Genomic DNA, 25,060 nt, shown 5'->3' on the forward strand with positions numbered 1-25,060 from the left:
CCTGTAGCCAAGATGCTGTAAGCGATGCAGCTTATCAAAGGGTCCCAACGTCTTTTTCTTACAGCTCTTAGTCTGGCCAGCCTAGTGGGCAGACGGTTGACAGGGACTGTAAGGAAGACTCACCTGCTTATCCTGTGCCTTTGAATTTTTATTATGCTTGGGATAGAACACAGACTCTTCACCAATACACGCCTGACCCTGTGATCTGTGGCCTACCTTCCCATTTTGGCTGATGAGCCCTTTCTGTGACTTGTAGTCGTCTATACACCAGCCCTCCACTCAAACACCAACCTCATTCGACTTTGAGCATGCTCCCAGCAGTGCTGGTCCCCGGATCACTGCTTACCCAGCATCGGCTGCTGCTTTTCCTTCTCTTCCTTCACTGCAGAAGCAAATGCTCCATTTCTTAGCGCTGATGTTAGATCTGCTGACCAGAGAGAAGGTGCACACGCTTGTTTGTGTGACAAAAACAAATGCGTTTATACATCAAGCTTACTGTTGTAAGAGGAAAAGATGAAAATGTGTTTATTAAGCATGAAGATGCATGAAGAGGCTGAGAAATAAGAATTGTATGACAAGCCTAGTAATTTGTGCAGGATAAATAAAAATATGGAAAATTAAAAGTATTGATTATTAGGTAATGCCACAGCTATGAAAACTTTGAGGTTTACGCACACACACACACACACACACACACACACACACACACACACTTCCTCCTATTATTACACAACACCCAGAATTCTTACTGATTTATTGTTTGCAGATAAACATTTCCTGGAGTCCTTACGGTAAAGAGGGATGATGGTCAGGACCAGCAAAGCAAGCATCGTGGGTACACCCTCTCCACTCCGCCCCACCCCCACCCTCGCAGGAATATCTACATTTTCTAAACATAAACACAAGTAAACCCAGCAAAAATGAGCAATTGTGGGAAAGCTGTTGGGTAAAGAACATTTAAAATCATTTCCCCATCCCTGATAAAGATAGCTTCAGCTCACTGCTACTGAATATTAACATTTATGAACTGTTCTACTGAGTCCTGCAGAGCATCACGCTTATGTAATAGGATCACAAATCTTGTCTACCTCAGACTTAGACAAATAAGGTAATACTGTCTCTCGTTTGTAGTTTCTAGAATTTATTTAGGTACATGAAACCAGGCATGGATACATGACAGAGAAGCCGAAGTGAAACTGTTGAGGGGGACAAAAGGAATTTGGGGGGGGGGTTGAAAAAGGAAGGATAGGGCTGGAGAGATGGCTCAGCAGCTAAGAGCACTGACTGATCTTCCAGAGATCCTAAGTTCAATTCCCAGCAACCACATGGTGGCTCACAATCATCTGTAATGGGATCCAATGCCCTCTCCTGGTTTGTTTGAAGAGAGAGATAGTGTGCCATACATTAAATAAATAAATAAATATCTTTAAAAGAAAAGAAAAAGGAAGGATAGGGACTCAGGGAGGAATGTGTTTGACATATAAACTTGCGTGAAACTGTCCTTTTGGAACACAGAACCTTGTGCAATGGATACATACAGTGACATTGTTTTCAAAAGACTCCCCCCCCCTCCCCCCAGAGCCCACTGATCCCATTGGAAGCTCAGTGATGGGAGGGAGCTTGGAGAAAGATGTGATCAGGCTTTAGGTTTTTCATTCAAGATTTGTTTTTATTTTATGTGTGTGGGTATAGCCTGCATATGTATCCGAAGAGATGGCTCAGTGGGTGCTGTTCTCATTGTACAAGCATAAGGACTGGAGTTCAGATCCCCTGCACACATGTAAGTGCCATCTTGGCAAGGGTGGTCTGCCTATGATCCTACAGTGTGAGAGGCCAACACAGGGATCCTCAAAGGAAGCTGGATAGCTAGACAAGCCAATCAGTGAGCTCGAGGGTCAAGTAAAAACCCTGCCTCAATCCATAAGATGGACAGCAGTGGAGGGAGACACCCTACATCAACCTTGGGCCTACACCTATACTTGCACACACATGCACATGAATGCCTGTACACAGCTGGGCAGTGGTGGTGCATGCCTTTAGTCCTAGCACTTGGGAAGCAGAGGTAGGCAGATACCTGAGTTTGAGGCCAGCCTGGTCTACAGAATGAGTTCCAGGACAGCCAGGGCTACACAGAGAAACCCTGTCTTGAAAAAAAACAAAATAAATAAATGAACAAATAAAAATAAAAAATAAATGCCTGTACACATTAGCATGCACACCACATACACATGATAGCTTTTCCCTCTATGTTCCTGAGTGTGTACATGTGTGCATGCATATACACACACACTCTACTTGAAGCTTTCCACAGTATCTGGCTGTCACTGAATTTTTAAAAACACAACCTTGTAGGAAGGGAGAGTATTAGCGTACATTTTTTTTTGCAACCTACTTTTAATAGGGGTTCAAGCTTTCCTCTAGTCCACCACCCAGCAGAGGTAGTGGAAGAGAAATAGGACATGGGGGAAGTATAGACCTGTTTAGTAACAGTTCTTTGGGGGTGAACTTGATCTTCTTCCTTAGCAGTTCAGTCCCATAGCAAACACCAAATATGACTGAGCTGCAGACCAGTCTGGTAGGCAGGCAAACACCAGGCACAAACTAGCAGCTGCAGGTCAATCCTGAAGAAACTTGTCAACTAGTCTGAGGTGAGACTATAGAAGCAGCAAGCTGCCACAGGAACCTCACGAGCAGTTCTTAGGTGAGTTTCTCTCAATGGCAGCATTACCACAAGTTGAGCCCAACCATGCTATTTAAGGTGAACAAATACATGTGGGTCATCATGGAAGAATAGTGAGGTGGAGAAGACAAAGCCAAAGCTCAGTGCTCATCTCCCACTGTCTGTGGGGTGATATTTATACTCCTTCATCGCAGGTCCTTTCATGTGTTTGCTATATCAAAACATCCTTTCACCTGTGTCTGCTTCAGGAAGACATTCTTTCCTGTGTCTGCTCCAGCAAAACATCCTTTCTCTTGTGTGCCCTAGCAAAATATAATTTGACATACTAACTTTCCAAAGAAACTAGAAGTTTCCATGTCAGGAAAAAATAACAGGAAGTAAGAGTATTAAAAGAAATTTCTCTGAGTCAGGTGGCAGTGGCACATGGCTTTTTTTTTTTCCCACCCATCAACTGTCAGTTTGAAATTCTTAAATCCCTTCATTTCATGTCTGTCAAGCAACATACTAGCTCCTTAACATATGTTTAGCATTCATTTTAAGTGTATGGGTATTTTGCCTTCATGTATGTCTGTGTACCACAGGCATGTCTGGTGCATACTGTACAGGTTGTTTTGATGAAGATATATGTCTGTAGCTGGAGGGACGGGGTGCACACCTTTAATCCAAGAAGTGGGGAGGCAGAGGTGGCGAATCACTGAGCTTAAAGCCAGCCTGGTCTACAGAGTGAGTTCCAGGACAGCCAGGGTTACACAGAGAAACCCTGTCTCGAAAAAGCAAGCAAGCAAACAAACAAAAAGTGTGTGTGTGTGTGTGTAAAACAAAATTAATGAAAACAGAGACCATGGATTTGAAAAAGATCAGAGAGGGGTACACAGGCTCGGATGGAGAAAAGGGAAGAGGAAATGATAGAACTATATTCTACTTAAAAATGAAAACAAAATTTTAAGAAGAAAAACAAAATTACTTTAGTTCATTAGTCACCTGGGGAGAATAAAACGCATGGCGTTGCACCTGTGGAGGAATTATCCGCCATCATGAGGGACTTGTGGGTTATCTGTGGGGATGAATGTGTGCACGCACACGGGTAAATGTAGACTGGTGACAAGAACAGCTTATCCTGAGAAAGTTTCTCTCTCTTCCCCTTTCCGTCCCTTCCCCTCAACCCCACTCCATTTGCTCCAGTTCTCACACTCCATAGAACTGCGTTGCTTTTTCTTTTCAGGACTGCTTCAACTCCAGCTTCTTTCTCACACCTCCTTGTTAGGTTGAGTGACAGGTAAAACGCTGTTGTCTGAGACATATCAGGCAGAGAAGAGAGTGGAGTGTGGATCCGCAGCTACCAGAACTTGTTTGAATCCCTCTTGCTCTGTTGCTCTCCATCTAGCCTCCATCTTCTGTGTATCGGGATCTAAACTGATGTTCACGGAGGAGCTTCAAGTGGGTCTGGACACGGCCATCTTCTCCCCATCATCCTCACCTCCTACTGTTCTTGCAGTAATCTAGGGCCCTTGGATGTCTGGGATATAAAGGAGCTTTTTCTGGTCCCCCCTCCTCGAGGGCAGAGAACAACAGAAGCTAAATAAGAAGCGGGGGCTAAGCATGGGCATTTAGTAGCTCTCAAGTAGCCGAGAGATGATACATACGGTAACTAGAGATTATCTTTCTTTAAGGGAGGCATCTTGTGCAGATTTTTTTTCTTTCAAGAATGACCAACAGTTGTGCCAAGCCCTGGCGTTGATATAAACACCATTCTGTCCACTGAGCACCGATTTCTATGAGCTTTTTCATCCTCTTTGACAAGACACTTTGTCCAAGGAAGACACAGTCCAGAGGTTAAATACAGAAGACATCTGTATTTATTAGACTGGGTGCTATCGGGAAAGCTGTAGTTATGTTAAAAATAACATGCGATTCAAAGTTCACAGGATAAATATAGCCAGCTGGGAACAGATGAGTAATGTCGGTATGGTGGGCTGTGCTCCCAACCAGGGGGTGCTGAGTGCTGGAACTCAGTTTTCCTTTTGATATTCCTTAGGCAGTCGCAAAGTACAAAGCAAAACCCTGCTCTTGGGACTGGAGGCAGCCATGACATAAAGAAGAGTCTGTTAAGGAAATAAAAGTGTCCTTCTATTTTACGACTACATCGCTCGTTCGGATTGTGCCGTTCTTGTATTCCGTGCTGTGTTTCCATTGGCCTTTTCCTGGCACGGCCGTGCTAAAACCTCTTCCGATAATCAAAGTATGTAGATAGCTACCCTGAAGAAGGGAACTGGAAAACACCAGCTAGCATCCAGGACTCACTGCCACAACATATAAGTTGCATGGTTGCGTGGCTTAGCTCTGTCTGTTGTCTTTGCTTGATAGGGTGTAGGAATTGAGCCCAGGGGCTCTCCTGTACCAGGCGTGCTCTGTCCCAGAAAACTGCCTCTCTCCCTGGAACTGCATCCCCATCCCCCAACCTATTTTTTAAATTTCACTCTTTTTTTTTTTTTTCCTTTCTCTTGTGGGCTTTATAGAAAGGCTCCCTTTCAAAATTCTAGCCATTTTACCTGTTTTTAAGACGGGTCTTAGGTTCTTGTGGATCAGCAGAGACAGTACACCCTGGGGACACATTAGTAGTGCACATTCTTTGGTCCACCCTACCAACCTACTGTACCAGGAACTGTGGGAATGGGACCCAGCGATACTGAGTTAAAATTCTCATGTTGGCTTGAGAACCACAGTTCCACCAGAACTAAGGGAAATCGCGCCCCCTGGAGGTCACATGACCACAGCCGCCAGAAGTAGCTGCATCTACCCAAGCAGTCTAGAGGCAGAGAGGCAGCAGGGTTTGCAAGTCCCACTGTCTCTCTCCATATAAAGAGAGGACTGCAGGCAGCTTCAGAGGCCCGGGATTGATTTAACTATAAAGGATGGTGCCAGTTTGAAGATGGGTGAGTATGGGTGTATTAAAAAAAAAAAAAGAGAGAGTATTTCCTGATCTGTTTATCGTTTCCATTTCTGGTACTTGGTTCACTTCCGTATTCAAAATTTTGCAAGGGACCTCCATTGAGCCTTGTCTCAAACCTCTGCAACAGGATCCTGTTACCGTATTCAGCTCTTGCTTGCCTCCCACGTGGAGAAATGCTGCTTGCTTTCTTCTGTGTTTATGCTGCCAGGGCAACAGCAGGAACTGGTATAGGCCTCTGACAACTGTGCTCTTTGCTGGAAGCAGCCCCTGCAGGGCAGGAGCCACCATTGATTCCCTTTGATCCTGCCTTAGCACACTGTTCTTGGTGAGAGGTGTGAAAAATACTTTCAAACGAATACATGGACTAATTCAGCCCGTAGTCTGCGTGCGCTAGGCATTTCTGGAATGGCTCAACCGGCTTCCTTCACTCAGTTCCTCTCAATGTGAAATGCCTTATGCCCAAGGCCAATAGGGAATACCTCATGTCTATCTCTAGCCTGTCTAAACCCTATTTGATGAGTTCACTGAGTCTCACTGTTTTGGGGATGAGTACAAGAAAAATATTATATATATATATATTATATATATATTTGTGCTGTGTTGGTTGAGGACTTAACACATACCACACCGCCTTAATTTTGAAATCAGTTTATGAGGAAGATATTATTATTTTTATTATCAAATATCAAGAAATGGATGGAAACAGGCCTTAAATAATTTGCTTAGGAAGTAGAGTGAGACATTTCAAAGCTAGTACTAAAACTCAGGTTTGTTCTACCCTTAAGGTCAATGGTCTTAATTTAAGTCTACATGGGTAATAGACTAAGTATAGATATTCAAAACATTCAAACTCAAAAATTATTAATATAAATAGACCATAGAAATCTAGACTGACGTTTTGTTATTCTTTTAAAAACAAGATCTTACTACACAGTCCAGATTAACGTATATCTTAGTTGTCCTGGCATTACATACATGCACTACCATGTACTGGAAATTAGAAATGATGTGCTAGTCAGTGAATACAAATACACTGATGTCCTGCCAGTTAGGCTTTTCTCTAGGAGCAGAAAAATATAGGGCATGAATAAGGTTGACAGGTCCTTGATCCGTAAAAATTATTTTCTTTAATCCCACCACTCAGGAGGCAAAGACAGGAAGATTTCTGTGAGTTTGAGACTAGCCTGGTCTACGGAGCAAGTTCCAGGACTTCCAGGGCCACATAGAGAACCCCTGTCTTGAAAAACCAAAATCCCAAAACCAAATAAACCTAAAAAGAATTATTTTGCATTGGGAAGATTTGATGGAAGAGTCTGTTCTGGGCATAATGAAGAAAGCACAGGCCCTGAAGCTAGGGAGACTGGAGGGAACCAGTGAGCAGAAGCCACATCCACCAGACCCCCATCCTTGCCCTTAGGAGGACTAACTCTGATCAAGACGCCCTGGCATAGGTTCTGTAAAAGCCCAGGCTGTCCCAGAGTGTAAGTCTATGACCATATCTAGGAGGGAGATCTTAATTGAAAGTCAATCCTTTTTGTTTGTGCCACTAACACTGTCCTCAGTGCCTGAAAATGAGTGAGACTTTAGGAAAAACTCAAGTAGTATCTCTCTCTCTCTCTCTCTCACACACACACACACACACACATACACACACACACACACGAGAGAGAGAGAGAGAGAATAAAGTATGTGAGTAAACTGATCCTTTAATTAATTAATTAATTAATTAATTAATTTTAAAGACAGGGTTTCTCTGTGTAGCTCTGGCTGTCCTGAAACTTACTTTATAGTCCAGGCTGTTTCACTCACAGAGGCAGGACCAGTTCCCAGGTCTTTCTGGATATGCCAAGCACCAGCAGCATCAGAAGGTGGGCCTGAGTCTGTTGGTAACAACACACCGGAGAATATCTCCAATCTAGCAGTCCATGAAATTATATGTCCTTGCCTAGTTGCAGACAGGAAGGAGCTCCCTTGTCTGCAGCAAGGCCAAGCAACATAGCAAGGCCAATTACAAATGAACCTGCTTTTTGTTATCACAGTGCATTTACAGCTAGAAACCAGGTTAGTGACAAAATATACCTTCCTACAGGGGTGGGGGTGGGGGCGGGGAGCAAGCATTTCCACAGCTGTCTCCAGGGCTGCTGTGTCCCTGTCCAGCTGTCTCCAGGGCTGCTGTGTCCCTGTCCAGCTGTCTCCAGGGCTGCTGTGTCACTGTTGTAATCTTGGGTTCAGTTAATGCCATCCTTTGTTTTTTTCCTTGCTCAAAACTTGACATTCCACATGGCTTCCACTCACTTTCTTTGACCTACACATCAAGTCACTTCTTTCTGTCCTCCAGGGTACTGCCACCTTCTTCTTTTTCGTCTTCTTCCTCTTTTTTTCCTCCCCCTCTTCCCTTTCCTCCTCCCAGGTGTTTACAACCCCAGTTGGCTGTCTCTTGAGACCATCTGAGACAGGTCACACCCTCCTCTCTGGGCTGTACATGATTAGCATTCTGAGGTTCCAGGTTGTTTCCATAGTTGCTGCAGCTCCATCAGAGTTTGAATAGCCCACCCAACCCCAGCCTTTCTGGGTACATAGGTGTATGTGTCTGTCGTTCCTTAGTGTCTGTCCTGTATATGTCTGTGTGTCTGTCCTTTCTTCATTCCTTCTCTGTCACTGTCTAGTGATGGTTCCATGACCAAGCCAAGTAGGATGTGGCAGTAGTTGGGTGTGATCTTCTAGAAAAATCCACAATAAGGAGTTTAGTTTTATTTTGTGATCAAGGGAAAGCCATTGGACAAGTCAATGACTCAAAATGACTTACAAGAATGCAGATTATATTACTTGCTTAATTCTTCAACAAATAATGAGGTAATTAATGTTTTAAAAGAAGTAGTGAAAAGTGACTTAATGGATCCAAAGTTCCCCCACAAAGGATCTGAGCAGAGTCATAAGTTTGCGTTTTCAAATTGCCAACTTTAGTAAAGTATGATTAGTGGAAAGGGGAGCGATGAATCCCCGCCCCTCCCACCCATGTGTTTGTGTTATTGACAGATAGGACTTTTGGTGCACCAGCGTATGCCTCAGGACTTCAGTTAGCTGTCTGTTCTGTGTTGCTATTACATGATGCCTAAGATTGGGTAAGGTAGAAAGAGAAGGCATTTATTTGGCCCATATTCTTAGCCCAAGGTTGAAGGTGACATCTAGTGTTAGGATTCTTGCTAGTAGAGTCCCAAGATGACACAGCCCATCACATGGAGAAAGGCAGGAAGTATGAGAGACTCGTAACTGCATGAGTGGATTACTCAGTTTTTTCAATTAGATACTTGCTTTATTTACATTTCAAATGTTGTCCCCTTTCCTAGTTTCCTCTCCAATAATCCCCTATCCCCTCCCCCCCCCCACTCCCCAACCTTCCCACTCCTGCTTCCTGGCACTAGCATTCCCCTATATGGGGGCATAGAACCTTCACAGGACCAAGGGCCTCTGCTCCCATTGAGACCAACTAGGCCATCCTCTGTTACATATGCAGCTAGAGCCACGAGCCATGTGTTTTCTTTGACTGCAAACTACATGAAACTCAAGAAGAAGGAAAGACCAAAGTGTGGATACTTCCATTCTTCTTAGAAGGGGGAACAAAATATCCATGGAAGGAGTCACAGAGGCAAAGGTCGGAGTAGAGACTGAAGGAATGACCATCCAGAGACTGCCCCACCTGGGGATCCATCCTATAAACAACCACCAAAACTAGACACTATTGTGGATGCCAACAAGAGCTTGCTGACAGGAGCCTGATAAAGCTGTCTCCTGAGAGGCTCTGCCAGTGCCTGACAAATACAGAAGTGGATGCTCACAGCCACCCATGGGACAAAGTACCCAAGGAGCTGAAGGGGTTTGCAGTCCCCTATAAGGGACAATGATATGAACTAACCAGTATCCCCAGAGTGGAGTACTCATACGGGCAGAACTCTACTTTATCCGTTACTGGTTTCCTGAGGGGAGTGGTATTTAAAACATAATTTAAACAAACAAGGTACTGTTTCCCAATTGGTTCTTAATCTATCAGTAAAGAAGCCATGGGCCAATTCCTGGGCAGAAGGAATAAGTGTGACTTCCGGGTCCCTGGAGGCAGGAGAGTCAGGAAGAGAGAGGCAGCCATGCTTTGGAGAGAGAAAAGCCAAGCAGCCATGTGAGCTCTCCACAGGCCACTTCTACAGGCAGGTGGTTGGAGCTGTTTCCCTGGGACTAAATGTAACACAGCAGCTAAAGTTGAGGGCAGGTGGAGAGATGTGGAGCTAAGAGTATTGATAAGGGCACACTTCTTCAGGTGGGAGATAAGTAGCTCCCAGCAATTGTGCCACCAAGGAAGCTGAAATTGAACAACTGTGTGTCTGTGAGTTTCATCTACGAATCTAATATTCTCTGGACAGGGGCTGGTAGTGCAGTCAGTTCCTGGAGCTTAGGTGGGGCAGCAAAAGCAACACGCAACGCATGATGTTTGTAGCGAATACAAACTGGACTCAATGGACAGTGACTGCGTGCTCGCATAGCTAACCTTGCAAAGCTTCATTGGTCTCCCAGCTTTGCTGATCTTCACTTTGTAGAGAGAGGCACAGCAGAGAACTTCTGGCATGCTGGCTGGTTCTGGTCACTCCTGGTAACTCATGCCAACTCAGTGGAAGCCTGGTTGTTTCTGCTGGATTGTGCTGCTGAGTTACGTTGGGAATCCAGACACTACTGAACTGGACTGCCACTACACAGAGATCGGAATTGCCCCCAGAGAACTGCTTCTAAACAGATCCACATCCACTTTTTTTATTTACCATCTTTTCTCTGCTTCCTTTGGATGGTGGGTGAGAAGGTATGTGTGTGTGGGTGGGTGGGGGGGTGGCGGTGGGGAGAGTCAAAGCATTTGAAAATCCCTATTAAAAGTAGGTTTTAAAATATCGAAGTCTACAACCAGGTTTACAGGCAAGAAACTGGAAGCTTTTGGAGGTTTGAAACTTCCCCGGAGACCACAAAATCAGCAAGTGCTAAGGTCACTAACATCTATACTTCCAACCCCATAATATTTTGTGCAGATAACATGCACAGGTGATCTGTGCAGAGTGTTTCCAGTACAGCCCTGGAGTACATTATTAGCTTTCTTATATGGCAGCTGAAAATGTATACTTTGTCCAATATCACTTAGTGAGCAAGAATCCAACTGAGCAAGTCAGGAGGAGCAAGCCAGTAAGCAGCACCCCTTCCATGGCTTCTGCATGGCTCCTGATTTCAGCTTCCTGCCCTGCTTTGAGTTCCTGCCCTGGTTCCCTTCGGTGATGGACTGTGATGAGAAACTATACAATGAGCCATTTTCTCCCCCAGTTGCTCTTTGGTTATAGTGTCTTATCATAGCAATAGAAACTCTAAGACAGTCATGACAGTGACCTCTCTGTGATACAATCTATCAGCAGCTTACAAACATTTAAATGGCTTCTCCATAAACAAAAGCCTTAGAACCCAACTCTCCACTCAGATCATTATGCATCTGTAAACCTACTACACAAATTAGAGTTTCTCTCACCACAGATGCATGGTGGGACATCTGGTCATTTATTCTATACTGTCAGATGAAGCTACTAATATCTCAGCCTTTGTGGCCTATGAGACACTAGAATGGGTGATTCCCTTCCCCTTCCCCTTCCCCTTCCCCTTCCCCTTCCCCTTCCCCTTCCCCTTCCCCTTCCCCTTCCCCTTCCCCTTCCCCTTCCCCTTCCCCTTCCCCTTCCCCTTCCCCTTCCCCTTCCCCTTCCCCTTCCCCTTCCCCTTCCCCTTCCCCTTCCCCTTCCCCTTCCCCTTCCCCTTCCCCTTCCCCTTCCCCTTCCCCTTCCCCTTCCCCTTCCCCTTCCCCTTCCCCTTCCCCTTCCCCTTCCCCTTCCCCTTCCCCTTCCCTTCCCCTTCCCCTTCCCCTTCCCCTTCCCCTTCCCCTTCTTCTTCCCCTTCTTCTTCCCCTTCTTCTTCCCCTTCCCCTTCTTCCCCTTCTTCCCCTTCTTCCCCTTCTTCCCCTTCTTCCCCTTCTTCCCCTTCCCCTTCCCCTTCCCCTTCCCCTTCCCCTTCCCCTTCCCCTTCCCCTTCCCCTTCCCCTTCCCCTTCCCCTTCCCCTTCCCCTTCCCCTTCCCCTTCCCCTTCCCCTTCCCCTTCCCCTTCCCCTTCCCCTTCCCCTTCCCCTTCCCTTTCCTTTCCTTTCCTTTCCTTTCCTTTCCTTTCCGCCTTGGTTTTCTTTTTGCTTTGAGACATGTAGCACAGGATCTTTTCAGACTCATCGTGGAACTCAGGCTGTCTTTCCTGGAACTCACAATCCTTCTGCCTCAGCCTTCTGTGTTCTGGGGCTACTCACATACATTCCCATTCCAAAATTAGGATGGATGGATGTATTTCATAAAATATTTTTCAGAATAACAATGCAGACTGCATGTCATAATGATGTCAAGAAGAGGTGCTGGAGAGATGGCTCAGCGGTTAAGAGCACTGACTGCTCTTCCAGAGGTCCTGAGTTCAAATCCCAGCAATCACATGGTGGCACACAGCCATCTGCAATGAGATCTGATGCCCTCTTCTGGTGTGTCTGAAGACAGCTACAGTGTACTCATATACATAAAATAAATAAATAAATCTTTTAAAAATTGATGCCAAGAAGAGCCCTTAGGTTCCTTCACACAGCTGGCCAGTTGTGTGTTTAGGACAGAATACAGCTGTGAACTGCAACAGTGAATGCAGAACTCAAGAGTTATGAACTTCAGTGCTACATAGCCTACTATGCCAAGTAAATCCACTGGGGACCCCCAAGGCTCCTCCCCCCTTAAATTTACATTTTGTCTATTTTGTCGGACTTAAAATCTTTTCCACAGCCGCTCTTACAGTCTCTGATTCATGTATTTGTCACAAAGACAGCATGGCATACACTAATAAACTACCCTGGGCTCAAAGAAGAGTACCCTAGTTTGATGGGGCATGAAGTTACCACGATTGACCACCAGGTGGCAGAGCCAGCCAGCTCAGGAAGCAAGGAGTCAAAGCATGCGCGCAACGCCTGGTTACAAATGAAGTTTGAAATCACAGGCCTGAGAGCAGAGGCGATTTGTAGACAGTTGTTCTCAGCAGGGAGGACCAATTCCTTGAGCAGATGCACGACGAGAAAATGGTACCAAAGTTGCTAGTTCCAGTTCAACCTGAGCATTCTGCTATAGATAGTCCTTTTGTATTACAGGAGTATCCTCCGACCCAAACTCCCTCCATCATCAGGAGTTCCGCTGGGCTCCTTAACTGTTACCTTCTTTCATAGAAGGATGAGGAGGAGAAGGACACGGGTCCCTCACCTGAATCCAGCCACTCCCGACCAGTCCTGTGCAGTTCTTCCCTAATGGGTTGTGGTCCTGGCAGAGGGCTTTGAGGATGTAAGTTGGGAATGGTGAGGGGATGAGACTGTCTACCTAGCTATGAGGATACCATCATTCCTACTGGGTGCAGACTATTCCTACTGGGTGCAGACTATTCCTACTGGGTGCAGACTGTGCAGTGTAGCTGCTTTAAGATCATTTATGTGTTGCTCAGAACCCCTCACCCCTTGCTAAGTAAGGAAGCCTAATAATATGGGTTATCCTTGGCAAACTTGGGGTGTAGTTGCGCCCCAGTTTGTTATTGGGTCCTTAGGAGGACGGGTAGAGATCTTTCACATCTCTCTCAGGGAAGGAATTTTAACATCAGCCTTTTCTTTTTTCTTTTTTTTTAAAGTTTTTTTTTTTTAATTATATGTGTAGTGTCTTTGTCTCTCTGCCTTTCTCTGTCTCTCTGTGTCTGTCTATTTCTCTCTCTCTCTCTCCCTCTCCCCCTCCCCCTCCCTCTCCCTCCCCCTCCCCTTCCCTCTCCCCCTCCCCTTCTCCCTCCCTCTCCCCCCCCTCTGCGTGTGTAGTGTAGTATAGTATTTGTACATAAGTCCAGATGTCTGTGGTGTCCAGGAGCGGGCATATGGTCTCTGGAGCTGGATTTAGAGATGGCTGTGAATCTTGCTATATGAGAATTGCTAGGAATTGAACTCAGGTCTTCTACAGGGTAGGAGGAACTCAGCTGCTGAGCCAGATTTTCAATCCCCTGTATGCAACACTTTAGTGGCAGAGCGGTTAACTCTAGGTGTGGAGATGTGAAGTTGATGAAAGATGCTCAAGCAGGAAGCAGTGTAGCATGCAGACCTGATCTGCAGTCAGGAGAAGGGCCGACTAGCATCCTGTTCCCCTTTATGGCTTTGCTTCTAGTTATCAACCTTCCACTTTCTTTTGTATCTTGGCTCATGTCGTTCCTTCTTTCCGAGAGGCCTGAGTGTTGTTTCCATGAGACTTCCAGCATAGACTAAGGAGTGAGCAAACTTCCCCTCGAGGTTCAGCTTCTCCTACCCTCAGGATCTCTCTAGGAATGGAATTTGTGTGGTCTGCCACCAGAAATTCTCACTCTTTTTTTAAAAAAATTAATTATTTTTGTTTTTTATTTATTTTTTATTAGATATTTTCTTTATTTACATTTCAAATGTTATCCCTTTTCCTGGTTTCCCCTCTGAAAACTTCCTCTCCCTCCCCATCCCCCTGCTCACCAACCCACCCACTACCACTTCCTGGCCCTGGCATTCTCCTACATGGGGACGAAGGGCCTCTCCTCCCATTGATGACTGACAAGGCTATCTGAAGTTCCCACTCTTATCAATTGTCCCTATAGAGCCTTTATTCTCATGAGTTACCATTAGAGAACTCAGCCCTGGTTCTCTTAGTGATTAGAAGCAGGGATTTTAGAAGCCTTATAGCCAAATTTTGGGAGGTAAAACGTCTGTCTCTTGTTTGCTGAAAGAACTGTTTTAGGTACAGGCATGCCACATTCTCTAGAGGCCTCCAATTGATCAACTGTTGAGACCTGCCTTTAAAAAACTTGCCTGTGCATGCAGGTTTGTGAATGTGGAGGCCAGGGGTGAATATTGGATGTTTCTTAATAATTCTCTACTTTAGTTTTTGAGGGAGGGTCTCTCATTGAACCAGGAGCTCACAGATTCACCTAGCCTCGGGGATTTCCCCATCTCTACCTTCCCAGTTCTAGGGCCACAGGCATTTGCCACTGCCACCAGCTGTTCATGTGGGTTTTGGGGATCTGAACTCAACTCCTTCTGCTCTGGAGGCAAACAGCTTCCTGGGTCTAAGCCCCAGCCCCAAGACTTTCCTTTTAAAGTAAGAAAAAGCTTTAGCCACTGAGATTTCTATTTCAGTAGCCCAGGACTGTGTTAGACAAGGAGACCAACCTGGTGCTCAGAGGTTCAGGGAGACTCTTGCACTATTAATCAATGAGGCTGGTATTCACAGGTAACATTCAGGCTAACTGGGTATTGCTTTGTCTTTAAGTGTGAAGGACTGGAAAAACATCAGCTTCTTAACTGAGGAATTCCTGAATGGATGAAGACGTGAGTGGGAGGTGTCCGCTGAAAAGATGTAACTGTATATCTGCGGGTCATCTGCGTGTTGGAGGGACATTGTGACTAAGAAAATACAGGGGAAGGTGGAAGATATGGCCCTGAGCCGCTATGCTATGCATCAGATCCCGTGCCACTTAAGCATCAGATCTGTCTGCCCTGTGGGAGGAAAATGTTATGCCATACCCCAAGATGTCCAATTGCATTTATTTCTAATGGTTGTAATGAATGACCATACCAAAAAAACATGGCTGGAGAGATGGCTCAGAGAGAGGGGCACTTGCCACACCAGTCTGACATTCTGAGTCCAGTGATCAGAATCCAAGTAAAAAGCCTATTGCTTTAATCCCAAGGCCCCTATATTGATATGGGAAGTGTGGTGGTTTGAACGAAAATTGTCCCAATAGACTAAGGTGTGACCTTGTTAGAGTAGGTGTATCCTTGTTGGAGGAAGTGTGTTGTTGGGGGGTTGGTCTGGTGCTGCTTGGTTTTATATGCTAAAATCTGTACCTCAAGATCCAGGCTGCCCCAAGACTAGCAAATTCCATCCTGCACTAGCCTTTGTTGTGCAAACCTGAATCCTCAATGTAAAACTATTGGTTAAATAAAACTAGCAACAGCCAATGACTGGGGGGGAAATAGAGAGAGGTGGAGTTTGAGTTACTGGGCTGGGGATTACAGATAGAGACCACTAGGGAAGAGGAGAAAGAGAACTAGAGATAGATAGATAGATAGATAGATAGATAGATAGATAGATAGATAATACATAGATACATGATAGATACATGATAGATAGTCAGAGAGAGAATACATAGATAGATACCTGATAGATACATGATAGATAGATGATCAATCGACAGATATAGATAGATAGATAGATAGATAGATAGATAGATAGGTAGGGAATGTGGAAGAGAAGAAAGACAGAGAGAACAGGAGGCCTCCATTAGCCATGATGTACATACAGTGCGGTGATGCATATGCCCAGATGAAATGCCTCCCCAGGATACCAGACTGCTGGAGCGGAAATAACGATGAAGATTCAAACAGCAAGTATTTAGGGAGCACAGTTAGGGAAATAAATACTCTAGCATTAGAGAATCAGAAGAGGGGTAATATTCCAGTATTTGTGCAGAGCCTAATAAATAAATCATAGTTTGAGACACATTCATTTTTAGCTAGATGAGAACAAACATATATAATTCATATTATTTTACAGTGTGTCAATGGGAGTGGGCCTTGAGATTTCAAATGCTCTAGTCAGGCCCAATGTCACTCTCTCTTCCTGCTGTCTGAGGATCTGGATGTAGCGCTCTCAGGTACTTCTACAGCACCATGTCTGCTATGTGCCACCGTGCTTCCCATCATGATGGCAATGGACTAAACCTCAGAACTGTAAGCCAACCTAAGTAAATGTTTTTCTCTATAAGAATTGCCATGTCATGATGTCTCTTCACAGCAATAGAAGTCCTGACTAAGACAGGAGGCAAAGAGAGGAGAATCAGCTGGAAGCTGGCAGCTCAACTGTTGGCCACACTAGAATGTGGCAGAAACAAGAGGCAAGCGAGAACCCACTTCTCCAAAGCTGTCCTCTGACCCATGGATACAAGCTGAGGCTCACACACACATTAATAAAACAGGCAAATTTAATTCACTATCTTATAGATCCAGAGGGAGGCAGTTTATGGTGTGTTCTCCAGGATACATTCTGCTGGAATTGTAGTGATGAAGATGTGTTCTGTCCCATCTTGTACAGGCTGCTGAAATTCCTTGGTTGGTGACCTCCTTCCTTCACCCTCCAAACCAGCAAGGAAGCATCCACGAACCTGTGACTTCAGCTTTCCTCCCATCAACCCCCACTCTGACCCCCCTTCTAATACTTTTGCAATTTCATTGAGTAATCTGACCTTATAGTCCTTATTTGCACAAAGCCATTTTGTCAAGGGAACACATTTTCAAGTTACTGGGAGTAGAACACGACATCTTTAGGAAGCTGCATTCCACCTACCCCACCAGTGTTGTAAGGGTTATTTTTGTTGCCATGGTGACTTTGGGGGTGGTATTGCTGCACCAGTCAACTACATCGATGGCATTCACTTCTCTCATGGCTTGCATTTCTCTGCCCAGTTTCCTGGATTGTGCAGAGCTGGGTGAACATCAATTGTCAGACCTGGGCCTACCTTGGGGATTGTGGACAGCACAATGCCTCGTTTGTATTTCAGAAAACAAAGAGATACGGTCAATGTCACAACTCTATGTTCATTTATGTGGGACATAAAGGTTAGAACATGAGGGTATCTAAGCAATTGTGTGAGTCAATCCTTTTCATCTCTGTGTGAAGAGAATGAGGACTCTTCTCAATAGGGAAGAGAGGCAGGCCTGTCGGGAGGAAAGGCCCGCATGGAAGAGGGTTCTGTGCGGAGGAGAAGCTCACATGGCTGGCCATGGTCACCTGCTAGGTAGTTATAAGCAGATGAACGCTGACTTCCTAGTTCTTTTCTTGTGGCATCTGATGGACTGTGACAGTGTTGGAGAAACGCGTGAGGAGCCACTGGCTGGGCAGGCTTGTCATTTGCCTTGCTGACATTGAGTTGATGATGAGATAATTTTAAAAAGCACAAGAAAAATAAAAGTTAGCTTTCTGGACTTTGCTGATCTGAGGCACCAACTGTTTACTGATTTTTTTTTAAAATGACATAATGGGGGTGATTGGGTTTAAAAGTAAGGGTGAAGACATTGTTTTCTTAGTTTTAGAAATATGCTCTAAAGAATGTAGTTGAAGTGTGGGAGGAGAGTCTGTGCGAGGCTTAGGTTTGTTTTGTTTTGAGATGAGGTCTTGCTATATGGCCTGATTTCTGATTCTCCACCTCCTATCTTTTGGAATAACAAGCACCCACCATTATGCCTGGCTACAGCTGCATTTTTAAAAAAACATTTTACTTTCCTTCAAAGTTTACAGAGAAGTATAGCTTTTGGGACACTAGATGTCTTAAGTCCCAAGTAAAGAGTGAGAAGATTTTTGATATTTTTCAAACCCCTAGATGCACAGAGATGTCCAAGTCTATCTGTAAAGCAGATAGGCACTCAGGTTGCAGATGGAGAGCGCTGAAGGGGCCTCACAGAAACTCCAAACAAGCCCCATGCCAAGACCCCTTGATGGTGGCCACCCGCTTCCTGCCCTGCTAGGACTGCTTCATCAATGCACAGTGCACAAGCAAGAGGGCACAGTTTGTCTATGCAAACCCAGAATGTGGGCAAATCCTGATGCAGAAGAAGAACTGAGCGGTGGTCTCCCTGCCTGCCTCAGGCCTTTGCTGTTGGGGTTCCCTGTTCCCACAGACCTGGTGTGCTGATCACTTAGGGTATTGGCTAGTTTCTCCTATAAGCCACACCACGGAGTCCATCACTCTGGGTCTTGTGGTGTAATTTACTTGTCAGTGTACTTTCTAGGGTGGAAGTGTTTAGGGAGAGAAACTGATTAGAGATTGCGTGTCTGGTTTGACTTGTCTGGTGGACATTTCCATTCTCCGGAGTCTTGCAATCACCATAATGAAGGGATTTTTTTTTTTCTTTGGGGAGTTGGGGGAGGCAATGTGACACAAACTGAAGTCATTTGGGAAGAGGGAGTCTCAGTTAAGGAAATGCCTCCATCAAAATGGTTTGCGAACGGGTCTATAGGGGCATTTTCTTGATTGAAGATTAACGTGGGAGGGCCCAGCTCACTTTGGATGGTACCATCTCTGGGGCATCTGGGGGTATGTAAGAAAGCAAACTGATCCAGCCATGGGGAACATGTCATTAGGCATTGTTCTTTCCATGGCCTCTGCTTCAATTCCTGCCTCCAGGTTCTGGCCTCAAGTCGCTGCCCTGACTTCCCTCAGTGACAGACCATGACACGGAAGTATAAGCCAAATAACCCTTTCCTCCCCCCAAATGCTTTTCATCAGAACATTTTATTATAGCAACAGAAACAAAGCTAACACAGAGCTCTTGGGAGATGCTGGGATGGGCTGTGGACATAGAGAATGCTGAAGTCAATTTCTGACCATGACCCCGAGACAGAAGCTGCCATCATGTGACGGACGAGCAGGCCAGGCTTCAGATGTGACCGGTTAAGTCAATTGCATGGATTTAGGCCACTCCCTCAGAAGTTGCACAGGGGACGGTGGCAGCAATGAGAAGTGCGTATTTCATAATTCTTTATAATCCTCTTAAAGCACTCTGATTTGTCCTCGGTGCAGCCTTTAACTGAATACCATTCGATTCCCCCTGTAAAAAGAAAAGCAGGGGGTTTGTTTGTAGGGGGTTGAGGCAGGGGGTTGGTTGGGAAGGTGCTACCCACCTGGCTTCATGTGCTTCACCCAGCTAGCAGGTAAGAATAAAAGCGGGAGTGAAACCTCCAGCTTTACCAGGACACAACTCTAGACTTCTAACCCGAAGAGCAGCCGCCTCCTCATCTTGCCTTTAGAACGCTCAGGTGAACTGCCTGAGCCGGGCACTTGGTCCTGTGCATGCTTTCAAATCATAAAACAATCAAAACTCTCTGTTCGCAACTGCTTCTATCCAGAAGTTTAGGCTGTGTGAGTTGTACGGGAGCTTGCCTATCCCCATGCCCCAGTGTCACTCAGCTTTGCAACAATCAAAAGGCTGAGTCTACACGAGGGTTTCCTACACATGTAAGTGCTTCCTAGAGACAACACCTTGTTTGCAACTCCACTGTTTTTCTGGATTGCTTTGTTTTGTTTTTAAACAGGTACATACTACCAGGCCTGTCTTTTTTACTTGGATTCTTGGTATCCGATTTCATCTTTTCATGCAATTAACTGACTGAGCCATCTATCTACCCAGACCCCAGTTGGTCCTTTAAAAAGAGATTGTTAGAAATTCTTTATTTTTCTGGATAGGTATTAATATGTTTTCCTGTAATCTATGATTTTAAACTATTTCCAGCTAACTCCTACTTTATCCTTTACATTTATTTATTCTTTAACATTATCATTTATTTTTACAAATTTTAAAACACTGACACAGAAATCAATGTTTTCTTTATGACTTTTGGGTTTTGGCTGTTAAAGGGGAAATCCTCCCTTTCTAACTTGAAATGTGTCCTCCAGCATGTTCTTCCAATCCTCTGTGTGTGTGTGTGTCTATTTGTGCATCTCTGTGTGTGTCTGTGTGTATGTGTGTGTTTGTGTCTCTCTGTGTATGTGTGTGTATGTGTGTCTATGTGTATGTGTGTGTGTGTATGTATGTATGTGCGTGTTTGTGTCTCTCTGTGTATGTGTGTGTGTCTCTCTGTGTATGTGTGTGTGTGTGTATGTATGTATGTGTCTATGTGTTTGTGTGTGTGTGTTTGCCAGTTGCACTGAAGCCTGCATTTAGAAAACCCTACATATGATCCATTAATGTTTTCTGAGATGTGAATGCTGTGAGGTTACATGTAGATTTATTAACATTTATGGGTCAAAGTATTTGTATTTGAATAGTGGTGACCATACTCATTTACTAGTTACTTTGTAAAAATTATTTAATTTTTATGTGCCTCCAATTTTTAATTGAAAAAAAAAAAGGAGATAGAGAGATGACTCAGAGTTTTTGTAGAAGACCCAAGTTGGGTTTCCAGTGTTCATGTGTTGTCCTACAACCCATAACTCTGGTTCCAGAGGACCCAGTTCCTTCTTCTGGCCCTCAGAAGCTCCTAAAAGCACATAGTGTATATAAACTCATACATGTACACACATGTACATATAACATATGAATAATAGCAAATCTTTAAAATGGGGATAATGAGGTATGAATATAGTTCAGGGGTTGGGCACTTGCCATGTGTACAGTGTTGGTTTCAATCTCCAGCACTCAAGAAATAAGAAGGCAAATGAGTGAGGGGTTTTGGGTAGGGCGGTTAGTGATGGGATCCATCTTGGTCATATCATTGCACGATTGGAGTAATGTAGTCCTGGTTATAACAGTAACCTCATTATAACACTGACACATAGACAGTGCTAGTAAATGTTTTATGACTTCTAAGCATCAAGACTTACCTTTAATGAGGACCTCTTTTATACAGTACTGACCAGGTTTTGTTCTGCAGGTTCCAAAGTCTAGCACACATCCATGGAACGGGATGGAGAGATTACAGAACTTGCAAATCACACCTCCAACATCTCCAAAGACAAAAAAAATGGGGAAATACCGATGGGGATCAGAGATAATGAACAGGAGCAGAAGGAGAGAGGAAGAGGAGGAGGGGATGGGGATGGGGAGGGAGGAGTAAGAGGGGGATCGAGAGAGGGAGGGAGTGGGAGAAGAAGAGGGAGAGGGAAGGAATCCAAAAATAAACCACTGATTTTCAACTTTAAAGAATAAGCAATGCTTTAAAATTTTATTATAAAAATCCACATAAATTAAGATTATTTCATCTTGAGAATTTAATGAGGGAAATTTCAAAGTGTGTGCTACATTAATGAGTCAGAAGCACCCTGAACTGACAGGAATCAGAAATGAGGACACTTTCTCAGTACCTAATTAAAACAGCAATTTCACCAGACACATCCTCACAGCTAGGGCTTCATTTCCAAGCCCAGTGTAGTATTTTATACATGTCAATATTCATTGCGTGGTTAATGCTTACTTATTGATTATCTTTAGTACTCAAATCCAGTTGTTCAACAGCATTGCTCATCTGATCACGTACAGCTAGTACTCAGATCTTTGGACTTGGGCAGCATCTAGAATATTAGTTTCCAGTTGCCAAGTGCACCAGGTTTAGAAGAGTGGCTAAAATAGATTCCCGTGTGCCCTGAAGACTCGAATTTGACTCCACAGGAAGCTGAGTCCGCGAGTCTGCATTTCAGATGTGCAGTGTTAGTTGGTGGCACTGGATTTGGGCACAGATGTGTGACTCATGCTGGAGAATAAGGTCTAGCATTTCAGGAATCTGAGATGACTTTTGCAGAAGCCTTGGCTCAGGACAGAAACCTTACTGTTAAAAATAGCCCTGATGGTTCAAAGACTCTTTGGTTAACTGGACCAAAATTTGGCCCAATGTTCACATTTTTCCTCTTCTCTTTTCCCTCTCCCCCTGCCCCCTCCCCCTCCTCCTCTTTCTTCTTTCTTTCTTTCTTTCTTTCTTTCTTTCTTTCTTTCTTTCTTTCTTTCTTTCTTTCTTTCTTTCTTTTTCTCTTCCTTCCTTCCTTCCTTCCTTCCTTCCTTCCTTCCTTCCTTCCTTCCTTCCTTCCTCCCTCCCTCCCTCCCTCCCTCCTTTCTCTCTCTCTCTTTCTTTCTTTCTTTCTTTCTTTCTTTCTTTCTTTCTTTCTTTCTTTCTTTCTTCTTTCTTTCTTTCTTTCTTTCTTTCTTTCTTTCTTTCTTTCTTCTTCTTTCTTTCTTTCTTTCTTTCTTTCTTTCTTTCTTTCTTTCTTTCTTTCTTTCTGTGTGGGTGTGTTTTTTTTTTTTTTTTTTTTTGAGACAGGGTCTCTTCTACATATTCCTGGCTGTACTAGAACTCACTATTTAGACCTTGAACTCATGGAAGTCCATCTGCCTCTTCCTCCTAAGTGCTGTGATTAAAGGCATGCTCAACCATACCCAGAGTTTCCCCTCTTGTAATATACAATCACCTCTGCATGGTACTCATATTTACTAACAACCTACATAAGAACTTGCTTGACACATTGTACAATGCAGCTTTTTAAATAGTCCTTGGCTACAACTAAAGTGACTTTCAATAGAAGACAACCTGGGTCATGAGACTCATTCATCAGATCAGTCAACAAATATATATTTAAGTGTGGATATGTATAAAATAATAACTGAAGGAGAGAGGGGATAGCTTTATGGGAGGGTTTGAAGGGAGAAAAGGGAAGGGAAATGTTATAATTTTACATACAGTCTCAAACAATAAACCAGAACAAAGGAGTGGAGTTTATGTCTAGGACTCTACTAAGCAATCTATATGTGTTAGCCTGATAATTTCCCAAAACTAGATGTTTCAGTCAGAGATTATACTTGTCATTATTTTCCAAAAACAAGTCTTAATAGCTTTCATAAGTAGAATAGATGGAGACAGAAAAGTGTCTCTGAAACCTAAGCCCTTGTTCTTGGCTGTAACTCTGAGGCCCTGGACCTGCCTTGTGTGCCCCAAGCCTTCCCCTCACCTCTTCCTGGATGAGGGTCAGCTGCTGGATGGATTACTGGGCCAACTGCTTTTCAGGGAATCCCTGAGGAAGTTTTCTTCTTGGCTTTATCATAATCCAGTCTTAGAGCCAGCTCTTAGATGCCCATCTTATTACTGAGACCCATTACACTTAGTACCCTCCTACCTCTACAGAGCTTGGCCACACTTGTTTGGAGCTATCGCCTTTATGACCATCTACCTAGTTGACAGTGCTTAAGAGTTTGGTTAAAGGAATAGACATTTTGCTGTTATCTTGCATGGGTCTTTTATAAGTGAAGGAATGTTGGAATTAATAACAAACAATGGAGAATAAAAAAAAATATTAAGAGGTCCTACTGTGCTCCCCCACTCCACACACACAAGTAACTTGCTCATTTTGCCTTATGTGGAAAGGTTTCTGGCCTATTTTGATATGCACATTCTAGTTTAGCAATGATGATGATGATAATGTCTACTAATACAGTTTCTTCCTCTGTAAAATGAGCAAGTCACCATCTAAGATGCAGGGCTGTTGTGTGGAGGAAATGAATTAATACAAGAGAACCTTTAGGATGGAATCGGCTCACTAGGTGTTTGTTCAGAGGTTCGGTCTCGTTCTCAGCATCCAGAGGTTCCTGGTGCCTCGTAGAGTGAGAAGATGATTAACTCGGGAGTAGGCTTAGAGGAAGCAAGGGAAGGTGACGGCTACAGTAATACTTCCCCAGTCCACCCTCCCCTCAAGCCTTCTGTCATTCCTCATTCAGAACCAGCCGTCTCTCCATTTGAGGTTTTCTTTCTCAGAACTTACCACTTACAAAGCAGGATAAGATAAAAAATGCAGCGATGGCAGTCGTTCTCCTTCTTAGATCTGCAGACCACGGAGTGGTAGAAGGCCCGACAGGGCTGGCCATCGTGTCTTCCTGAGGAACACACACAAGCATTGTTAGCCACTTACAAAGGAGATACTGGCTAAGCTGCTTTTCTGGATTTTTTTCCATTAAGAAAGCATATATACATTTATTTTGTAAAGAAGGAAAAGTTTAAGGCATCCTTCTTTTCAAAAATTACCATAAAGCCATTTTGGTTCTGGAATTTAGATCTTCCTTCCTTCCTTCCTTCCTTCCTTCCTTCCTTCCTTCCTTCCTTCCTTCCTTCCTTCCTCCCCCCCTCTCTTTTTTCTTCCTCCCTCCTTCTTTCTCTCTTCTCTTCCTTCCTTCCTCCCTTCCTTCCTTCCTCTCTCTTTCTTTCACCAATGCCACAGTCTCTATTCACTTCCCCCTTAATTATAGTCATAGCCAAATTATGAAAGAGTCGTCAAAACCCTTGTGTTGTTCAAGGGGAAATGTTCACAGCCTGAAGCTCAAGGCAAACAGTCACATGCATGATGGAATGTCATGTGACACTTAATGGTGCTCCTTAAGTCATGCAAGGTGCTAAAATGTCACCAGGCATCCACACCTACCTCTCTGGTGGCAGTTTTCCTTGTCTAAACTTCTTAAAAAGCCCAATCGCAGTTAAAGTTTATAGTGGAATGTGGTTTGCTGTAACTGAAACCAACGGCCTGATCCTCTAGACTCTAAACAGTTGAAACAGTAAAAGATACCCAAGTAAGAACACAGAGGAATTGCCTCTTGAACCTCTTCATCTGTATGGAGTGCATTTGCCATACTCAGGAAATGGATGTTTCAAAGCCAAGTGAAGCTGACTCACTGTAAAGTGGTGTGACATTTTCTATGGATTATCTAGTTTGGATGCACAGAGCTACGTGGACACACTTCTTAGTTTATAGTGCACTCAGTTTTCCTTTTTTTC

The 25,060-nt window shown here is 44.2% G+C and overlaps 1 protein-coding gene across 1 annotated transcript; it reads right to left on the minus strand.

Moving 5' to 3' along the window:
* Nucleotides 1–19,056: 19,056 nt before the first annotated feature.
* On the minus strand, nt 19,057–24,779 carry CUNH9orf57 (chromosome unknown C9orf57 homolog). The gene is made up of 4 exons (XM_021152546.2): nt 24,711–24,779; nt 24,057–24,168; nt 21,138–21,260; nt 19,057–19,365 (listed from the first exon to the last, which is right to left on the minus strand). Exons 2-4 carry the CDS (start codon nt 24,157–24,159, stop codon nt 19,241–19,243), a joined length of 351 nt encoding a protein of 116 aa, XP_021008205.1. The 5' UTR covers nt 24,160–24,168; nt 24,711–24,779; the 3' UTR covers nt 19,057–19,240.
* Between the last annotated feature and the right edge of the window lie 281 nt (nt 24,780–25,060).

Source organism: Mus caroli, unplaced genomic scaffold (genome assembly GCF_978045245.1).
Source record: "Mus caroli unplaced genomic scaffold, Mus_caroli_1 scaffold_20, whole genome shotgun sequence".
NCBI classification, from domain to species: Eukaryota; Metazoa; Chordata; class Mammalia; order Rodentia; family Muridae; genus Mus; species Mus caroli.